General features: G+C 39.8%; 2 protein-coding genes across 2 annotated transcripts in view; one reads left to right on the top strand and one right to left on the bottom strand.

Annotated features, from left to right (window-relative positions):
* The first annotated feature begins 280 nt into the window (after positions 1–280).
* Positions 281–10,716, top strand: SLC35A5 (solute carrier family 35 member A5). The gene is made up of 6 exons (XM_009289688.2): positions 281–423; positions 1,215–1,313; positions 3,001–3,134; positions 6,295–6,362; positions 7,679–8,474; positions 9,637–10,716. Exons 1-6 carry the CDS (start codon positions 294–296, stop codon positions 9,703–9,705), a joined length of 1,296 nt encoding a protein of 431 aa, XP_009287963.1. The 5' UTR covers positions 281–293; the 3' UTR covers positions 9,706–10,716.
* A 4,973-nt stretch (positions 10,717–15,689) lies between these two features.
* CCDC80 (coiled-coil domain containing 80) overlaps positions 15,690–20,239 on the bottom strand; it is a 22,531-nt gene continuing 17,981 nt past the window's right edge. The window contains exons 7-8 of the mRNA XM_009289686.2: positions 19,076–19,156; positions 15,690–16,279 (exon numbers count right to left, since the gene is read on the bottom strand). Coding sequence (XP_009287961.1) covers positions 15,933–16,279; positions 19,076–19,156 — 428 coding nt within the window. The 3' untranslated portion in view covers positions 15,690–15,932. The remainder of the gene's footprint in view (positions 16,280–19,075; positions 19,157–20,239) is intronic.

The raw sequence follows: 20,239 nt of genomic DNA, 5'->3' as shown, positions 1-20,239 counted from the left end.
TAGGACAAACTGGCCTCTTTGTGCCACCTTCTGAGTGACTGTGTATACATTGTTCATCCCTGTTTGCTGGTCCTCATAGCATGTCCTTCTCCTCTTAATTTTATTTTTTTTTAAATGAAAAAGATAACTATCTATAGAATGAGATGATGGCTTATGATATAAGCATATTTGCATAAGATAACACAAAGTGGTAAAATACACACATTTCACCTTGTCTAACCAGTTTCTGGAAGTACCATTTATAGTGTATTTTCATCTTTTTGTCCAAAGGGCATCGACAGCAAGACAGCAGAATGAAGACCAAGTGCTGTAGTCGATCTGTGTTTTGCTCCAAGACAACCATCTATACCTTTCTGCTTGGAGGAGTGTTTATTGTGTTGGGCTCAAGTCGAATCCTTCTGATGAAGTATTCTGCCAATGAAGGTGCTGTTGGGCAACAAACACAATGTACCTCAAATAAGAAAGAGTGGATGTTTGGGTTAAAATGGATAGCCAAAATCCTAGTTCTCCACCTGCGGAGTTCTTAGCACAAACATTCTATGATACAAATAGTGACATGTACTTCCGTACTGGAAAATTTCTATATAGTCACTGATCTAACCTAAAGTGATAACTTGGTTGCAAGGTGTATGATCCATGTGGAGATTCACCCTTCAAAGATGAGGCAGTGAATTATTTTATAGCTAATTGTCAAAGACTAAAGTGTTGTCTAAGCATTATCAATGGTACATGTCTTGACTGAAATATTTGTCTCATGACAGGCTTAGGAGAAAAGTGGTATCATAGTGGGCATGCTGTAACTGGCTAGTATTACTGCTTCTCCTTTCGCCAAGTATTAGCAAAATATGCTAATAAAGGAAAGATACAGTTCTAGAAGAAGGTTGTGTTGTCCTGGAAGCTGTTTTTTGCGAGGGGAAAACATTCCCAGTTTTACATTTTTTTTAAAACAGTGATGTTCTTGAGTTCTTCCAAAAAGTTCTGCTGTAAACTGGGACCAAATGAGGAAAGATTTCAGCCCAGAAAGTAGACTGTTCAGGAGGTTGTATATCATAAAAATTGGAATATTTATAATGAAAGTGCTGACATAACCTTCTGCATTTATGGAAAGTAGCTAAAATTCCAACTGGAGTGGTTAAAATAGTTTCTTGCTCTAATTATGAACGCAGGAGACAGAATCTGATTGTGTACTCTCTGTGATTTGCTGAATCCCACAGAGAACAAATATGATTACCTTCCTACAACAGTGAACATATGTTCTGAAGTAGTAAAACTGGTCCTGTGTGTGGTATTGGCGCTATGGGTTAAGAAAAAAGGTAAGTACCTATGTTTAAAATAACTAAAATGTGTTGACTTTCTACGATTTGCTGTACTTCAAATCTCTTTTGTTGTTGTTGTTGGTTTTTTTTTTGAATGATAGATTCACATGTAGTAGTACGGAGTAGGTTCTGCTAGTAAGGTTCACTGGAATTGTGTCTTCCGTGCAGAATTATAACTGAACTTTACTTTTATAACTCTACTTCATGCTGTCAATTCAGGTGTTCTTGAGTTGTGTGTATGGTAGCTGAAATGGGGACAGGTAAGTTGAATTAGAAAGTGTAATGAACACACAGTCTAACATTTTCAGAATTTTAACGCAGCATTGTGCTAGGATAATAGGAGTCACCTCGCTGTGAAGTCATGACTGAACAGCAGCTTATAAATTGCACTAACTCAAGGATTGACCTTTATGTTCTGTTGTTCTGACCACTTTTAAATGAAAGCACCACCACCTTCCACTGAAGAGGCTTTTGTGTGTGTAGTGGTATTTGAGTCAGAAGCAACGTATCAGTGTTATAATTCAAGGTAGCTTTGTTGTGAAGACAACTCTTGGAGCTGCTGTTCAGAAAAAGCGGTGTCAGGCTTCACTAGCTGCTGGTTTTGTATTGGAGGCTATTTTTTCTTTCTTGGCTTTTCTGTCCTGATGTAAAAAGGATGGGAGGTTAACTTCATAGCATTTCAGAATGGTAGAGAACAGCCATTTAAATTGGAAGAGCGTGTTAGACACTGGAGACTCATGTGAAATTGAACTGCTGTTTTTCTCCACTTCTCCATCTAACAGTCATGGCTCTGGCAAGCTGATGAAATTTTTACTTCCACCATTTAGTACAGATACACCTAAGACAGTAAATATATGCAGTCAGTGTTTGCCATCTTTGGCTACTGCTGATTACACGTTTTTTGGTTTTCTTTCTTCTTTTTTTCCTTTTTTTTTTTCCTTTTTCTTTCAGATGTCTGAGTTTTGCTGAACTCAATCTGTCGGTGGCTCAGAAGAGGATTAGATAACATTGTGTAGTCTTAAATCTGTGCTAACAGAGTGCTTCTGTCACCAACTCTAGAGTAGTCTAAGGTTTATCACAGTCTTCCTCCTAAAGTGTGTGTCCTGAATACCTAAGTAAATGTCATTCTTTGTGCCTTGTCCTTTCTTTCTTCCTTCTTCCTGTATGTTTTCTTTTTACCTAGATCATGTGCTGTGTGCTACAGATACTGAGTTCTGGTTTATTTTGTATTTCTGATATTACTGGCTGCCCTTTGGGTGCTATATGAACAGATCCACTCTATGTGTCATTGTTTCATTTCTAGATTTGATCGATAATCATAAGAAAATCATGCCCAGTAATGATGTCGCTATTGTGTGGGGACTTTGGGGTGCTTTTTGGCCCTCAAAGAATGGTTGATAATTGAATTTTTACTCCCGGTGGACAAATACTCTGATGGGGGTAAAAGGTTCCTTGATGTTTTCTCTGCTGAAGCAAGGAGATGAATGCCCATAGACGCAGGATTGCTGCTTTAGCTGTGTGTTCTGCCCTGAATCTGTCTTCTATGTTGCCAAAGGGCTGTGGTACCTTAGTTTTTTCAGTCCAACGGTGTGCCTGAAAACAGAATAGTGGTACCTATTCTGTTATGAGGGAATGGGCTTTTGATAATAAGAAAGATGTCCTTACTGATATCTTTTCCTTTCAGAGGGTTGTTTGGATCGTCCCTTTGAATGTCTTTCCTGGAAGAATTTTTGTAATTCCATGAAATGGTCAATTCCTGCCTTTCTTTACTTTTTGGATAACTTGATTGTCTTCTACGTACTGTCCTACCTCCAGCCAGTAAGTATACATATACTGAATAAAGTATCTTCCAATGTCTTAGTGACAGGTAACATTGCCCTTAGGCTCTCTACAGTTGTAACACTGGCAAGGCAAGATTTGCAGGTAAAAGAATGATCGGTTACCTGACCAGCCAGACCTTCCCATTCTTTTGCCCACTGGTCAGTGTTGTACAGCTCTCAGTAGAGGGGAGTCTCTCTGTATTTCCTCCATCTGAAGTGATTTAGAAGTAGGCTGAATTGCTTAATTACTAGCAGGTTTTCGGTGCTTTCCCTCCTTTGGTTTCTTCAACTCTGTGTTTCTCTTTCAATGCATTTGCTCATCTTGCTAGTATTTGAGCTGCACTTTTCTGTGTAGCTTCTGCCGCTTTATGTACGTGACGTCACAGGATGACTTCTTTTCTTTCCTCACTGACTCCAAAGAAAAGCGAGTAAATGTAATCCCACAAAGGGAGTAAGTGTAGTAGGAACTGAGGAGGGGAGGAAGAAAACTGTTTTACTCTTTAATTTTTGCGTTTGTTTATTAGTTATGTTTAAGCACAAAATTTAATTGGTACTTTCTTCTAGCTACATTCAGCCTTTTGGATGAATCTACATATGCTCAGGAAATAGTACAGTTTTTGTGCTTTCTTTTATTTTCGTGCTAGGATACTTTTGGTTCAGAATCTATGTTTGAAGTTAGAAGGAAACAGATGGTTAGTGTTTGCTATAAAACACTGTGGCTGCCCATTTGACATTAAAAAAAAAAGTATAAATGTTTCTGTTCCTTTCAGAATTTCTCTTCAAAATATTGTCCTTTTAGGTGTACATTTCTGTCAGGGACAGACCAGAGTCTAGAATAGGACCTGGCTGGAAGAATCTAATTAAATTCAGTTGGATATCTCAAAATAATATGCGCAGGTGTTTGGTTCTGTGTTTGTTGTGTGGGTTTTTCTGGGTTTTTTTTGGTTTTTTTTTTTACGTTAGGAAGGAAATTCAGCTATAAAGTTTGCAATAGCAAAGCCTGATGTTTAGAAGGTTACATAAACACTATTGCTTTCTTAAGCAATTTGATTTGGCTCAGTTAAGGTCATCTTTTGTAAAATGCACAGCTTTTATATTTTACACACACCCACACACCTTGTCTCTCTCCTCTCAGAACATGTGCTCTAAGATTCCTCTTTTTTAGAACTCTTAGTGTCTTATACCTTTTAACCGGATATATTTTATGAGGCTTAGCTGAAATTGTAACATTACCATGGTAAACAAGTATTAAAAAGATAACTAAATACCTGTAAGATAGAATACCTTGACAGTGTACAAGACCGTGAAAGTGAAAAGGTAGAGGCAAGATGCTTGAAAGAAGGCGGCCATACCTGATTGAACTTGGTTTCATGTGACTTTAAAAACTAAGTAGGTTTGGGACTAAGTAGTACCTGGATGAGCAGTTGCTTGAAGTATAGATTTGCTTTGGTGAGATTTTTTTGCTTGAAGCTTCAGCTGTAACTACGGATACTCTTTAGTGGCTAACGTTTCCTAGTGATAAGGCTTATTTTTTAGAGATTTTGTTTGTGACATGTAAGTTAGTGGCATGGTCATCTTTGGTAAATTTTTTTCTTATTCCTCCTCATCTAGGACAGAGGTCCCTTGAGGCCTCAGAGAACAAAGCAATGCAAAATTAATTCCTTGTAACTATCCTGCTATAGATTTTGATCATATTATGTTACCAGAGATGTTGGATGGGGGGCTTTGGCTGTGAAACAAAATCAGAGTATACATGGAACATTTGTACGTTTTGCATGAAGCCTCTTTTTTCCAAAGTGGTTTCTGCTAGTTCCAGATTCACTTGTTCATTTTCATTCAATATTTTTCTCCTTCCACAGAGTTCACCTAACGTGAATATTTATTGAATTGTAATCTTGCAAAGCAGAAAATTAAGCTGTGGTTTCTTAAGCGGATGTCTCGTGTCAGTCTTCAGCTTACTTGAGACCCTGTGTTGTGCTGTTCCATGAGATTTATTATTCAGCAGATAGTATGTTGGAATAGAGTAGAACTAAGGTAATGGGAAAAGGGCCTGTGCTTTTCCTCTGGTAAATGAAAAAGGCTCTGCTGTTGCAGAATTGGGAATGTGGAAATGCAGATGAGAAAGTTCAAGATAAAGTCTGTGTTATGCACTTCTGAATCCATATATGTTTTTGTGTAAAATTGTCTAAAAATGATCTCACTCTAAGGCTGATTTGGAGGAAAGAGTTCAGATGCCTAGATTTTTGTACGTTTACTGACAACACAGGGCAGTCCTGAATAAAACACAATTTGAGAAACACCCCCACCCCCCAAAAAGAACCTTTTTTCACCACTGGTGCTGGCAAATTCTGATCTTTAATGGTAACTGCAGTGCCTAAAAGAGCCTCCTCTTGGTCCAGTGTCCCAGTATAAGGTGTGTAATACAGAGACCAAAAAGACAGTCCTCGCCACAAGGAGTTTGCAGCTTGGGATCATGGCCGTGGATTCGGGTACTGTCATTATTATACAGCTATTCCCAAATTAGACAGGAGCTTTAGAGTTGTCTTCAGTTGTACTTTGAAATAGGCGAATTTTTTTAGTACAGTTGCAGTCTTGAAAATTCAAGCCGAGCACCTCCTTACCTTTGATAAATGATACAGCGAACGCACTTGATGTGCAAGAAGTTTATTTTCTGCAAGTGCCTTGTCCAAGTCTGGGATTTCATGAACGCTACAAGCTGGCACTGCAGCCAGAAGCAGCCTCGCCTTCCCCTGTTCTTTTCTTACTTTCATTTTGGAGCAACTTCTTCCTTTGTGCTGAGAACTGTTTTTGCAGCTGACTGGTCAGCCTGGCTGGGGAGCTGATCTGACAGAAAACTAAACCGTTTTTTTTGTTAAGTAAGTTTTCCGCTGGATTGGTTTCCTCACATCTTTTTCTGTACAGCTGTGCCCACTACAGTGGAACTTAAGCTCTGTGGTTTGCTTGAGATTTTGAAATGGGACTTGAATGTCATTTTAGGGGCGTGTTATTCAACCACTTGGGTGAGGAAGAAAGTTCAGTACCAGGATGATGCTTTTCACTCTAGCACCTTGCAGAAAGGTGAACACTTGAAGTTGGTGGGCTTTTGATGTCCGCACTATGTCTGGAGTATAACTTTGTTCCCCTTCTTCTCTTTCTAGGCAATGGCTGTACTCTTCTCAAATTTTGTCATTATAACAACAGCTCTTCTCTTCAGGATAGTGCTGAAGTAAGTAGTATTTACTAAAGTAAATGAAATTTTATATCTTCCTAGCCTTGATGAAGAAGTTAAGCTACATTCTTTCTCTTTTTTGGATGGGAACAGTAATTCTGTTTTCTTGTGGCTATACCAACTTGGAGAGATGGCTTTGTTTTCTACATCTGAAGGTGTAGGAAATAATAGCTTCTTAGGAGTACCTACATATCTTTACGCATTTGGTCAACTGAAATCATGATTATATAGCTGTTGGATGGTCAGAATTAAGTTTTGGGTACTTTCATTTGTACATTAAATCTCATATTTCATGATTAGCAGTACTTCTTTCCAGTCTGTTGTAATTCTTAATTGAACGTAAATGTAATCTAACAGGAGGGGATGAGATATGTAAGAGTGAAAGATAGAGGTGTCTTCAGTAATATTGTGCCAGCCCTGATGTGTTTCTGGTCAGCTGCGTACTATGTTTTAAAAAGTAATTATATGTCCCTTCTTCATTATTCATGTGACAAAGCCAAGCTCTCTGACCTATGTGTTCCACTTCGCCTGATTTGTGCTCTTTATGGTGTGATTTAGATTCAGAAAAGACTGACAGGGAAATGGATATTAACTTCACACTCTACTCAAAGTAATTTGTGTTGAATGTGGAGCAAAGATGCCTTTTCTCAGGTGTTAATGTCACAAAAGAGTGTCTGACAGTCTGGCTTGAAATGCTTTTTCTCAGTTGTTTAGTTTTATGTCTCTTGTGATGTCACAGTTTACTTAATCTTCCAGATTTCTGATTTTCCCCAAGATAAACAGGCTTTGCTTGAATGAAAAAATAGTATAAATAGTTCTAACAGTCTTATAAATTACGTTCATAGATTTATATGATTTACCATCATAAAATACTAGAAAAGGGCACAAAATCATGGGGGGAAAAATGAAATGTAGTGAAAGTTTACCAAAGAAAGAGGGTAACTATTTGAATGTCTGTGATTTCTTTTTATCCATCAGACCTGTGTTCCCATGGAGACAACAGTTGCTTTTAAGTTGTCAGACAGTCAGTATCTAGAACTAACATGATCTTGAAAGACTTTCCTTAAATTATCTCTACAGAATACTCCATTTTGTATTTCTGTGGTCACCAGGCTGGGCCCCCCTTGCCATAGAAAAGCTTGCCGCGTTTTGGCATTTTACTGTCAATTCTGAAAAGCCAAGATTTTTCTTTGCATCTGTCTCCTTATCTGTGGCATGATGTCTTTTATGTGTTTTATAGAGCTTGTTCTCCTGTCATTTAATTTGTGCCACTGTGTTTCTAAAGTTGGTGGCTTTTTTTTGTCTACTCCTAGGCGAAAACTCTCTTGGGTACAATGGGCGTCTCTGGTGATTTTATTCCTGTCCATCGTTGCCCTGACTCTAGGAACTGGAGGCCATCAGCAAAGCTTGGCTGCACACGGATTCCATCACAATATGTTTTTTAGTCCATCTAACCACTGCCTTCTCTATGCTGGACCTGAGGAAGCATGCCTGGAAAAGGGCAACTGCGAAGCACCAAGTTTCCTTCCCAGCTTCCAGTGGAATGTCACCAGTACCATGGCAGGAGCATTGAAACCTCTCCGCCTCAGCCTGGGCCATCTGCTTATTCTAGTGCAGTGTTTCATTTCTGCCTTGGCTAACATCTACAATGAAAAGATCTTGAAAGATGGGGATCAGCTTGCTGAAAGCATCTTCACGCAGAACAGCAAACTCTATGCCTTTGGGGTGCTGTTCAATGGGCTTATGCTGGGGCTGCAGGCTAAGGACCGGAGGCAGATAGGGAATTGTGGCTTCTTTTATGGGCACAACATCTTCTCGGTGGCTCTCATATTTGTCACAGCTTTCCTGGGGCTGTCTGTAGCCTTCATCTTGAAGTTCAGAGACAATATGTTCCATGTTATGACTGCTCAGATCACCACTGTCATCATCACCACCGTCTCTTTCGTCATCTTTGACTTCAGGCCTTCTCTAGAATTCTTTTTAGAAGCTCCTGTAGTGCTTCTCTCCATATTCATCTATAATGCCAGTAAACCAAGAGGCCTGGAATATGCCACTCTGCGGGAAAGGAGCAAACTTGTCAAAGGAGATGCATGGGAGAGGTCAAGTGGGGTAAGGCTTTTCAGTACTTGTCTCCTCTGGTTTCTTTTTTGTTTCACCTCCATTTATGCTATGGAGTGTTTGGAAGATTCATTTTGCTCGTGACGGGACTCATCCCTCAACTCAAACACTAAAACTTCTCAGTATTTCTTAAAATCTTTTAAATTGATTGGGTATTGCTTTGCATATTCCACTTTTTCAATTCATGAAGTCTAGGTGAGCATTGCTTTCCTGCTGTGACAATAGACAGTCCTGTAAGCAACTTTAGCTTTGTACAAATCCTCTCTTGAAACCTTTCTAACCAAAATATTTTACTGGCCCTGGGCATCCAGAAATTGGAATTGATGCCTGGGAAATAATTCTACTTAAGTAGAACTGACAAATCTGTGTAGCTGAGCCCACATCATGAAGAAGTTACTGTATTTGATGCTAAGATTCTTTCTACCTTAACACCTGAAGACAAAAAGGTAATGTATAAATACAGAGTTTTAACATGTTTTTTTCTTATGAAACATTTCCCCCAGGCCCGTTTGTGTTTTTTGCCCTAATTTGAATAGTAATCTAGTTAAATAGAACATGGCAGGGAGGGCTTCCTCTTAGATACGTCATTCAATTGACCTGAGCAGTCAGTCGTTAAGGGGGAAGTGTTAATGTCTGTGTACTTTGAGTCTGTGTCTACAGATGTGTTCTGTAATACATGTTGCAACCAGCAGAGAGTGCTGTCTCCATTTAATTCTAAGAAACATTAAACTTGGGAGAGATGTTTTCCAGAAATTCCACATGGTGCCTTTTTAGGTTGTTGTTTAACAAGCAGTAAATAACACAAAGTCGTATATTTTTGGTATACCAGGCATTATCTATTTTAGCACTTACAGTTGAGCAGCTGTGGTAAAAACAAATAGCACTATGTGAGCAGGCTTCCTGATGAAGGAGTGGGCTACAAGCTGTTTTAGGGAGGGAGTCACTAAAAAGTGTTAAAGATACAGGGGATGTTTTTTATGAGCATGTATATCCTAGAACAAGATTATAACACACTGGTAAGAGATTTAAATTAAAGGGTCTTGATTTTTATGTAAGTGATGCCTTCAAAATAAACTTTACTTTTTTTTTTTTTGGTATTAATAACAAGATAACTTTTGCTTACATTGTTCTCTTTTGCTTCTGGTTCCTGTAGGATGGAGAAGAATTTGAGAGACTGAATAAACCAAGCAGTGACATCGATACAGATGAAGATTCCCTCTAGCATGAGGCTGGTTCAGAGGAGCACTATTACTCATAGTGAGAGGATGTTAATGTTTTATTAACATAGAGAAGGGTCATTTTTCCCCACTTGCAGAGCAATTGAGACTATTTTGGGGCTAGATGTCCGAGGTGGATAAGGAAAACGTTCAAGCCATATATATGGAGAGTTGTATTGCCTCTTCCTATCCATGTAAATCAGGAGTACAAAATCTGCTGAAAGAAACAAAATTTGTAACTGATGCAAACAAGAAGAGGCTTGGACCCTGGACTCAGTGGTCTGGGTGACATGTGCTGCATTGTGGAAGGGAGTCCTGGACTCCAACCGTATGTCTTTCACCGCTTTGGTTGACTGTCCCGAGTCACTCTAAGTTCCTGTATGAATTCATTCATTAGCAAAGCAGAGAGAAAACTGTTCTCCACCTTGCAGAAGTGATATGAGCGTTGATTAACGTTTTTGCTGCATCTTCCAATGTACAAATGCTCCAGTAAAAGTTTTCTTTTCAGGACTTAAGATGTTACTAATAACCTCATAAGTAATGGGGCATATTGACTGTTTTATTGTATTTTGGCAATTCGGATTGACTTATCCCTAGCTGAGTAATAGAGTCGCTCTGAACCAACCTCATCAAACTTTCACTTGAGAATGTATAATAAATCAAATAATTTGGGTTAAGGATATGTTGATCCTTCAAACAATCAGATCTCTAGAGTGTGATTTGAGTTTGAATGGTCTTAATTCTGTCTTCATTCCTGTTTTTACATGTGTAACTCTGTACTGACTCCTGTGGAGTCCTTTCTTTCTGATTTTCTGTGATGTGACTGAGCAGAATAGATTTCACTGACTTCAGCCACTAGTTCTTACATTTTCAGTGTGAGACTGTTGTGTGCCTGTCTCCCAGCGTCTGGGGAAATGGAAATCTGGAATGCCTTTGTAGCAGATAGTGAATTTTACATGCAACTTACGTGGCCTAACTTTGAAAGAGCTTGAATAAAACAAAAGTGTGTTATACAGTATGAATGCATCATAGAGTCTTTTTTGCGTTTAGAAAGGCTATGTGTAGAGGCTTAGTTTGCACTGAGGCCACTATCTGAAAACAAATGTTATGCAGCTGCAGTGATGCCCTTCAGCATCTGGACCACTGAGCAAGAGGGTGCAGGTGGTAGTATCATTTGGTGTTGCTCCACCCTGTCAGACTGATAAGGTCTTGCATTTGTTTTGTAGAGAGAGAAGTCATTCTGCAGAGTGCCAGGCGTAGTGATCTCAGAATCCCTGTTGAGATGTCTGCTGGATCGTATTTTGAGGGAGATGAAAAATAGGTTCCAAATAATTCAGAGAATTTTAAAAGGGGGGAGGGAATAGGGATGCAGATAAGAGATTCTTGGTATGTTCCTAAAGCCTCTCCTCTCAGAACAGTGGAAAAGATGTTGGTTTATAATTTCTTCCCTTCAAAAATGCGTCTTTCATAGTTGAAAGATACTGTCAAAAGAATTCTTAAGATAAGCAGTGAGCTCAGTGTCAAAGCCTCATACCATAGCGTATAGTAATCAGTTAGCGATGCAGTTCTCTGTGGACTGAAGACAGTCCTGCCTTTGTTCCCCTCTGCCATCCTGTTTCCAGGCTCGGTGTAGAACAGCCTACTTACACATACTGTATTGATGGCTTATTGCTGTATTAATTAACATACCTCCTGTCATTGATCCATCAAGAGGGGCAGCCTGTTTCCATACGTGGCCAATGACTGTCAAGTTATAAACTATGAAACTAAAATTATTATTCTCATTTCTTACTTTTTTTCTGGGAGTATTAACTTTTTCTAGCATATATTAAGAATAACTGTACAAAGTGAAATTACTGTTGTGGTTGAAAAATTTTTTACAGCTGATCTCATTGTGCATCTATAGTAGGCCGTTTCAACAAAAGGCATCCTAGTTGTTTGCATCTGTATAGAATGAATAAGAAAGCATCTTCCAATGTAAATTCCAGAAACATGGTTTTCATTGGTTTATGATGTCCTGTTTTGGGAAATGAAACCAACGCAAAAAAAAAAATATGCTCAAACTGTTAAAGGCTTAGTTGCAATAAGACATTTTCATTTTTTTCCATTACATACAGCTTTGCAATATATACCTGCCTGAGTTCATTGTCTTTTTCAATCATAGCTACCAACTTTAGCAGGTTTTTCCGAGAAGAGTGAAAGTACTGTTAGCTTTAGATTGCTTTGCATTTACATGAGCAGTAGCTTTTTACATGAACTTTTCCAGAGAGCTTTGCCTTGTGTTAAGTCAGAACATAGAAATCGGCCTCATACCTCTAGCGACAGAGCATCAAACCAAAGATGAATGTCTTAAAAACCGTATGTTTGACCTTCCTGCCTGAAATATCTGCCTTAAGAGAAATGAGATATGGAAATGACTGATCTGCAGATTTTATAAAGTGCGCCTAGTTCTTGCTTTCAACTCTTGTCCTGCTTAATGATTTTTCCCTCTAGAAATTTCACCGATGCTATCATGCGTGGCTTATTTGCCAAAGTCTTAGATTGCACAAAGATATCAGGTATATAACTGTTGATCCAAGCATTTATTTGTGCTGTAGAGTTGGTCCTGTCTAACACGTAGAAATCTTTCTGTTGTCTTCAGGGTGGTGGTCTCAGAAAGATTCTGTTGGGTTGGCCAGGCAGGTTTCTTTTAATAATGGAGGAGGACTGTATATCCTCTTTGCAGCAACAGGAATGTTAACTGCTGTCTATAAATGGATTAGACATTGCATTAACTTAGCAATAAAAAAGTGTGTAGAGTAATCCGAAAGTATAACTATGCAATTCTGTGCAGCTGTACTACCCATGGCAATAGTCGAATTTAGCGTGTACACGAGATTTGTTAAAGGAGGTGACTATGAACGATCGTCCGCTGGAGAGCAGCCCTGGTTAGCAAGGGGGAGCTATTCTATAGAGTTACAGTTCAAATAGATCATGTGAATCCAACTTGGTTAAGTATTTCCACGGTATTGTTGTTGACCTACTCCATGTTGGAAAGCTCACTATTTTTCTCCTCAAATGACAATAGGGAAATTTGAGGAGATTTTTGGAGAGCAGCAATAGTTTGGCACGTAGTGTTTAATGAATACATTGGGCAGAGAGCTCTTCCTAAGCTGCGATTTAGAGCCCAGATTCCCAAATGTTTGAACTTAATTGCTGCTGAGGATGTTATGTTCGTCCTTCCAGGCTGGAGGAAATAGTTCACAAAACCTCCCAGGAAAAGAGGTGTGTTCATGTTTCTCTTGTTTATAACAAGCCAATTAAAGCAATATATATTTTGGTTAATTTCAGCTACTTTGTGAACGTAGCAACTGAGCCATGGTGCTTGAAAGGCAGCCTGTGGATGAAAACAGCCATCTTGGAGCTGAATCAAATCCCATAAATATGTATGAGAAAAAAGTTTTTCTTTATGATGTGGAATCTTTCCACTAAGGGCTGTAGAAATAGGACCTTAATCCAGTAAGTCTGTCCTCAGAGTGGTGCTGCAGGGACAGATCCAGTGCTTTGGATTTGATTTGCGTTTTGCAAAATGAAGTCTTAATTTGGAGTATTGTAGCTACTGAATGCTTATAGTCTTCAAGATAACTATACATTGTTGTTGAAAGGATTTTTTTGGCTTGGTGTTCCTTCAGGCTTTGCTTTTAGTTTTCCACAGGGAGAGGTAGGTTGCAAAATCAGGATTTTAAATCATTGCTAAAAGTTTCTGGTAATTTTGAGCCAGTTTGTAGCGAAGGCAGGAATCGGCACCAGAATGTAGAATAATACTGTCTTCCTCAAATTCTATGAATATTTGAATGTGCAGTTTGGTTAAGAGCCCATCTCAACCTCCCTTATAAGTGGATAACTTGTTTGGAGTTACGAACGTGAGGTGGGAGTGGGGGGGGGGGGGGGGGGGGGGAAGGGAAAAAAAAAAAGCAATTTGGATCAGGTGTTGCACTCTCTTTTGGAAGTTAACTGTCTCCTCCTCCTGCTAAGCACAGGACATTTAGTTTCCATGATTTGTAATGTGAGTTAAAAGGGCTTTCATTTAAAGACTTTACATAAAAATCAAGATTACAGAAAAGTTGAAATGACCACCTGAAAGAAAACATCCCAAAGGTGTTTCTCTTTACATCTACAGGATGTGACTGTTAGACATCTGGTATACTTTCCTCTGCTTTTGCTTTAGGCAAAGAAAGTTAGGCCACTGACCTTAATGCACTGACGCAATAAGCACTTGTTTTCTAAAACTGAGCTATGGGACCTCCCATTTTCTTCTAGAAACCTTTCAGTTCTGTGATTCTTGTTTATAGCTCCTCTTTGGTTTTTTTAATTTCTCTGTCCACTTCTTTCAGCTGTGGAAGTGCTGTAGTTAATGAGAGCTTGGAAGCTCTCTGCAGGGAGCAGTCCTCTCAAAACGGTTCTGTCAAATGCCTACCTTTCCCCACTTAGCTCCAGTTACCTGGGAGAGGTAAGTTGGGAGCTGTACCCTGGGCTGGCTAGACCTTGCGGTACGGAGGGCAGCCTGCCCCAGAGGGTGACCAGGTTTGTAAAGCTAAGGAAGAATCAGCCAGGCCCTGCCACCTCTCCATATCTGTCTGCCTTTCTGACATTCAGAAGGGCAAGCAAGGTCTGACCTTTTGTGACTAAGTTTGTAAAGAAAGCATCTGGTTTTGAGTGAACTTGTTGCTTTACCCAGTTCTGTTTTCATCTGGGCCAAAAAAAAAAAAAGGATTAGGAAAATGCTCAAACTCAAACTGTGGGGCATGTTCTGGCCAGCTTAGAGCTGTAGCTTCTCCCTATGCCTGTGCTACCGCTGTGATAGCAAAACCTAGTAAGAGTGCATGTATCTATACATGGCATGTATAGATCCACGTCACGGATTATAAAAAGAAATGTGACTGGTCAGGCATGCCTTCAACGTTAGAAGTGACCACTGTGCCACTATGAAGGATTGCATGATACCTTCACTTCAGGATATTCCTGAATCTTTTTGCTGGGTCTTTAATGTTTAGAAATCTAACCCAAATGGTGTTGAAAGCATGGCTATGCATGCAGGTCCTGCCACTGATTTCAGTAGGAGTAGGGTGGTGCAACAGATCCAATGCCTAAAGACACCAATGAGAAAGGAGAAGAAAACCATTTCAGAAAGTGTGGCAGAAATAGAGCTGGTTTAGTAGCAGATCAAATTATCCCCAAATAGTTTTATAAACATTTAGCCTAGATTTTTTTTTTCATGGGGGAGGGCATGAGAAGAGGTAGAAGGAAATTTGAAATTTAGAGCAATAGTTTAATTAAAAACATTATTATAGAGAGCTAGTTACAACTCATTTAAAGTATACGTGAATGAGAATTTTTTCCTTTTTTTTCTGATGAAAAAAATGCTTTTCAGTTTTCTGTATTTCAGACAGTGCTAACTATGGTTGGTGTTTCCACTTAGCTCTCATTAACTTGGATTTAACTGTCAGGTGGGCAGGACCTAAGGGAACAGGGACCCCAATTAAAAGAATAAATGGCCATGCAGCAAGCTTTGTAGTTAAGAACTTTACATTGTATTGGAACAAATCCTGCTTTAGCCATAAATTCTTATTTTCATTGATAAAGTCAGCTAATTACAATGTTAATGCACTGTAGAAGGGATGCTGTCTTTTTAGACAAGGTACTTCAAAGGATTTTATTATTATTATTATTATTATTAAAGACCCTGCCCCATGCTTCTTTCTTAAATTTTCCTGTTCTGGGAAAGTCCTGAAGTGTGATTCTTTGCTTCATGAGCACAATGCAATCTCACTTTCCAATAAATATACTTTCTTTTTTTTTTCTCCTTAGAAAAAAATACTAAAAAGAGCACTGCAATATTTGTTGGACAGTTTGTGTCCTGCCCTACGGTACTGTCCATGCACTGGGGCCATGGCGTTTTTTTTGTTTGGTTTTAATACGAACAGCACCTGCTGATGCCCTTTGTTTATAAAGGTTTAAAAATATAAAGGAGTCTTTATTGTTTAAAGCTTCAATACTACTGGTTTGAATTGCTTCACTGTAAAGGCTTCTGTGTTTTTGAGAAGGCAAATGACCAAAGTCCCTTGATTGAACAGTGGAAGAACGAGGCATGGATATCTAGGTGGCCTGGGAAGACTTTCTGCAACTGGCCACCTATTGCTTGGGTAGCTATTAGAAGACAGGCACGGGGCAGTCGAAGGCTAAGTTGCTCTTTTCAGTATGGATATCCATGGTGGTAACTTCCGTGGTGACGGTAGTCATCTTGGTAACCTTCCTGGTATCCCTGGTGATAGCTATGGTAACCATACCCACCATACTCATCATCTGGGCACTGCATGCCGAGCGATTGCTGAATTGTCATTTCCTGTCGCCGAAGCTGCATGGAATCAATCAGATCATACACAATTGCCATAGACCACATTGGGGAAGGGTACCAGGATTTGACGTTTCCATCTTTCCCAACAAGAAGCATGGAGAAATATTCTGGGCTAATTTGGAAATAATTTCGAATGTCTTTCACCAAATTAGCTGGGATATCTTCTCGGTCTACAGTAGAGCTTCCTAGAAAGTGATCACATAAAAACAGCATTGATATTTTGTTTAGGCAATGATGGTGGTTTGTAGGTAAGCGAGTTAGCAACATGAGATAGGATACAGCCCAATAACTGGCAATGTAAGATTCTTGTCATTTACAAGTTCAGGATTTCCTGGTTCCGAAATGAAACTGCTCCACTGTGAACTAAAGCTATATTTTTCACAGTTTTGTTAGGTTTAGTAAACTTTATTCTCTAGGCTGAAACTACTGGAGTGTGGCACACTTTTTTGTCACCCAACACACATGCGCTTCTTTGGCTTCTATGCAGCTTGTGTCAGTGGTTCACATAATGCAGAAGGCATATGTAAAATACTGTCACAGTGAAAGAAATCACTGGAATTGAAGTGTGATAGTGTGAAGAATTGCAGGATGAATTTGCTCGGTCATTAATAGCGGTATAGAGCCTCACTCTTGAACTGTCATGATATGGGAGATATGGGATGTGGTAGATGTCACGTCCACTTTAAAATCTATGTTCTAGCACAAATCTGGTGAACTGCAGGCTTTTAAGTGTGAAGTCTGTGCTGGGTAAATGAGTAGAAAGTACAAGACAACTAGGATCAGTGGACATCTATATATATGTTATATATATACACACCACATAGACATATGCATAGTTGGCTTGGTAACAGGACTCTTACAAAGTGGCGCCCTGCCTTACAAACTTGTTGAGGTTCTCTGAAGGAGGTCAGCAAGCAGGTGACTAAGGGTGGTCTGGCTGATACAGGCTATGTGGATTTCCAGAAGACTTCAAAAGGAACTTTGATAGCTTGGTTGAAAGGCAGAAACAAGGTGGGAGCAAATGATCAGTTCCTAGAGTGGAGGGAGGTCACCAGTGAAGTCCCGCGGTTGGTTGTGCTGGGGCTGGTGCTGTTCAATGTATTTGTAAATGACACACATAAGGTATGAGCATGGAGGTGAGGAATTGTACTGAGGATGTGGAGACACTCAGAGTTGTAAGGGCAGGGGATGATTGTGAAGCATTGCAGAAGACCCTTGTAAGGCTGTGTGCCTGGTCAATAAAATGATGGACGAAATTCTATTCAAATTGAAGTAAAATGATGTACATGGTGAAAATTTTGCTAACTCCACATAAGAGGTGGTGAAGTCTGACCATTACCACTTGGCAATGAGACCTTAGGGCTATGAAGGAGAGTTTCATGAAAGGCTAGTTCAGTGCTCACTAATGGTCAAAAGCTAAAACAGATGTTATAAACCATGAGGAAAATAATAAAAACCAAAACAGAGTATTATTATGCCACTATGGAAACCTATTGTTTGTGTGCGTCTTGAACACTGCATGCAATTCTGGTTCTCTCGCCTCAAAAAAATATGGTAGAACTGGGGAAAAAAGTCAGAAAGGCAACAGGGTTGATCATAGGTTTGGAATAAACTTTGTATGAGAAATGATGAAGTAAGTAAAGACTGCAGTCTGTAAAATAAATGGGTTGGGGGAGGTCTACAGGATTGTGAGTGTCACTGCAGGGATGGATAGGCATTAAATGTTTACCTTTTGTCCCCACGCAAGAGATAAGGGGTATCAAACAAAGCTACAGGGGCCATGTTCAGGACAAATAAAAAGTGCCTTGCAGATCTGTAGAGGTTCTCACAGGAGGACACATGCTAGAAGTTAATGTGAATTCAAAGGGAGATTAGACAAGTAAATTGAAAAGAGATCTGTTGATCTTAACAAATAGGAACTATAACCAAGGTCATGAAGTCCTTCAAGGAAAAGTAAGTGAAAGCTGCAAGAGTGTTGACGGAAGAAGTATGACATCTGCTTCCTCTGTTCATATTCTTTCTTAGGCATGGACTTACGTCTATATGCGGTAGAAGGACTAAGATGCTTTCATGTACAGAGCTGTAGGAATGGCAATGGGATAAATAAGCTCCTTCCTGTCTTTGTCCCTCCACTGATGGTGGCAGTCATTTGGATTAGGTAGTAGAGGAACCTGTAGCATTTGAAATGTACCCTGACAGTGAGATCTCCTAAGAATAGCTACCTGAAGTAGCCTGCTGGGATGCAAGTGGAATGCTTAAAGGGGGCTTACAAGAAAGATGGAGAAAGACTTTTTATCAGGGCCCATAGAGACAGGACAAAGAGTAATGGTTTTAAACTGGAAGAGAGTAGATTTAGATTGGATACAAGGAAGAGTTTTTTTAGGATGAGGGTGATGAGACTGAACAGGTTGCACAGAGAAGTTGTGGATGCCCCATCACTGGAAGTGTTTAAGGTCAGGTTGGATGGGGCTCTGAGCAACCTGATCTAGTGAAAGATGTCCCTGCGCACGGCAGGGGGGTTGGACCAGATGATCTTTCAAAGGTCCTTTCCAGCCCAAACCATTCTATGAAGATGAACCCATGTAAGAGAAGCTCCTGGGTCTATGTTCTATTAGCCCTGCAAACTCTTGAGCATGTAAAAGGCACAGACATCCCTTTGTCTTTGACAGCAAGGCAGGCAGAGGAGTGTACTTGGGAGCGTATGTTTAGGTGGGAGATAGAGATGTGAGATGACTTCCAGATGATATTTGGGCTTTTCTGTCCTGAAGAAGCTATATAATGTTTAGCACAGGAACACCAAGAAAACTTGTGGTTTGCTTTTGTGTCTTCTTGTTTCTTAAAAGAAACAAAACAAAACAGAAAAACACAGTCATCCCTCTAAAGAAATTACATCCCTCTAAAGAAATTACAGCAAAGAAACACTCAGCACTATGTAATGCCCTTCATGGGTAGTACTGAAGAAACTGGAAACAGTCACTTACCATTAATTGGATACAACTCTAAGACACCACCAATATCTTCTCCAAGTCCTAGCAATTTGAGGATAGTTATATGGCGCAGACCTGTGGAGGAAATGAAGGAGGTTTTGGGTCAGACCAGTTCTTTCTGCTCGTTCTTGGGCAGATTTCAGTTTAATCAGCCAGGTCTGTGCATGCTAAATTAGGGGCCAGTCTCAGCAGCCCTCCAGGACGAAGAGTTACTGATTTCTCTGGAGTCTCTGCCAGTCACATCACCTGTCCCAAACATGGGGATAAACTAGTGTGTTGAATAAATGTGGTATCAGTTGCATAAAAGCTATTGCTAGTGTCCCAAGGACAACAGCATTTGGTGTGGTTCTGTAGCATAGGGATACAAGCATTAAGCACAACAGTAAATTACAGAGGCCATTCCCCAAATTCAGAATGTTTCTGCACTGTTTTGTTCCCTAGTAAAGCTCTTACTTGTCATACACACAGCAACAAAGTATTTAGAGGCAATATAACCTATTGCAGTTAAACTCCAAATGACTGTGGGGAATGGCTTAGGACAGGCATTCACTCCTTTCATTTGTTCTGCAGAGGCTTGGGCTGTTGCCTCTGTTTTGAAGAAAGACCTTAGGGGCTGTAGAAGCTGTTTGGGTAACATGAGCCTGTACAATCTACAAAATCTTTGATGTAACTGTTTTTACAACTTGGAGGTAAGATACTTGGAAATGTATCACTTTTAGTTAAAACAACCATTGAGGACAAATGCTTTAGGAACTCACTGGATCTCCTTCAAGCTGTCCCTAACAAAGGGTGGGGAGAATTAACTGTTTTGGTTACATCCCATTCTTCAGAAAGCATTTTACAGCAGTCCATGTCACAGTTTACTTTGGTAGTTATCAAATGAGATGATGCTGACGCTCTGAATGAAAGCCGGATGATTATGAATTGTGTTCCCCAGGGCTCAGTTTTGGGGCCGGTCTTGTTCAATATCTTTATCAATGATCTGGATGAGGGGATCGAGCGCACCCTCAGTAAGTTTGCAGACGACACCAAGTTGGGCGGGAGTGTTGATCTGCTCGAGGGTAGGAAGGCTCTGCAGAGGGACCTGGACAGGCTGGATCGATGGGCCCAGACCAACTGTATGAGATTCAACAAGGCCAAGTGCCGGGTCCTGCACTT

The sequence above is a fragment of the Aptenodytes forsteri genome, unplaced genomic scaffold, assembly GCF_000699145.1.
Source record: "Aptenodytes forsteri isolate BGI_AS27 unplaced genomic scaffold, ASM69914v1 Scaffold61, whole genome shotgun sequence".
Taxonomy (NCBI): Eukaryota; Metazoa; Chordata; class Aves; order Sphenisciformes; family Spheniscidae; genus Aptenodytes; species Aptenodytes forsteri.
The sequence above is the reverse complement of the archived record's forward strand: the minus strand, read 5'-3'. Positions and strand labels throughout refer to the sequence as shown.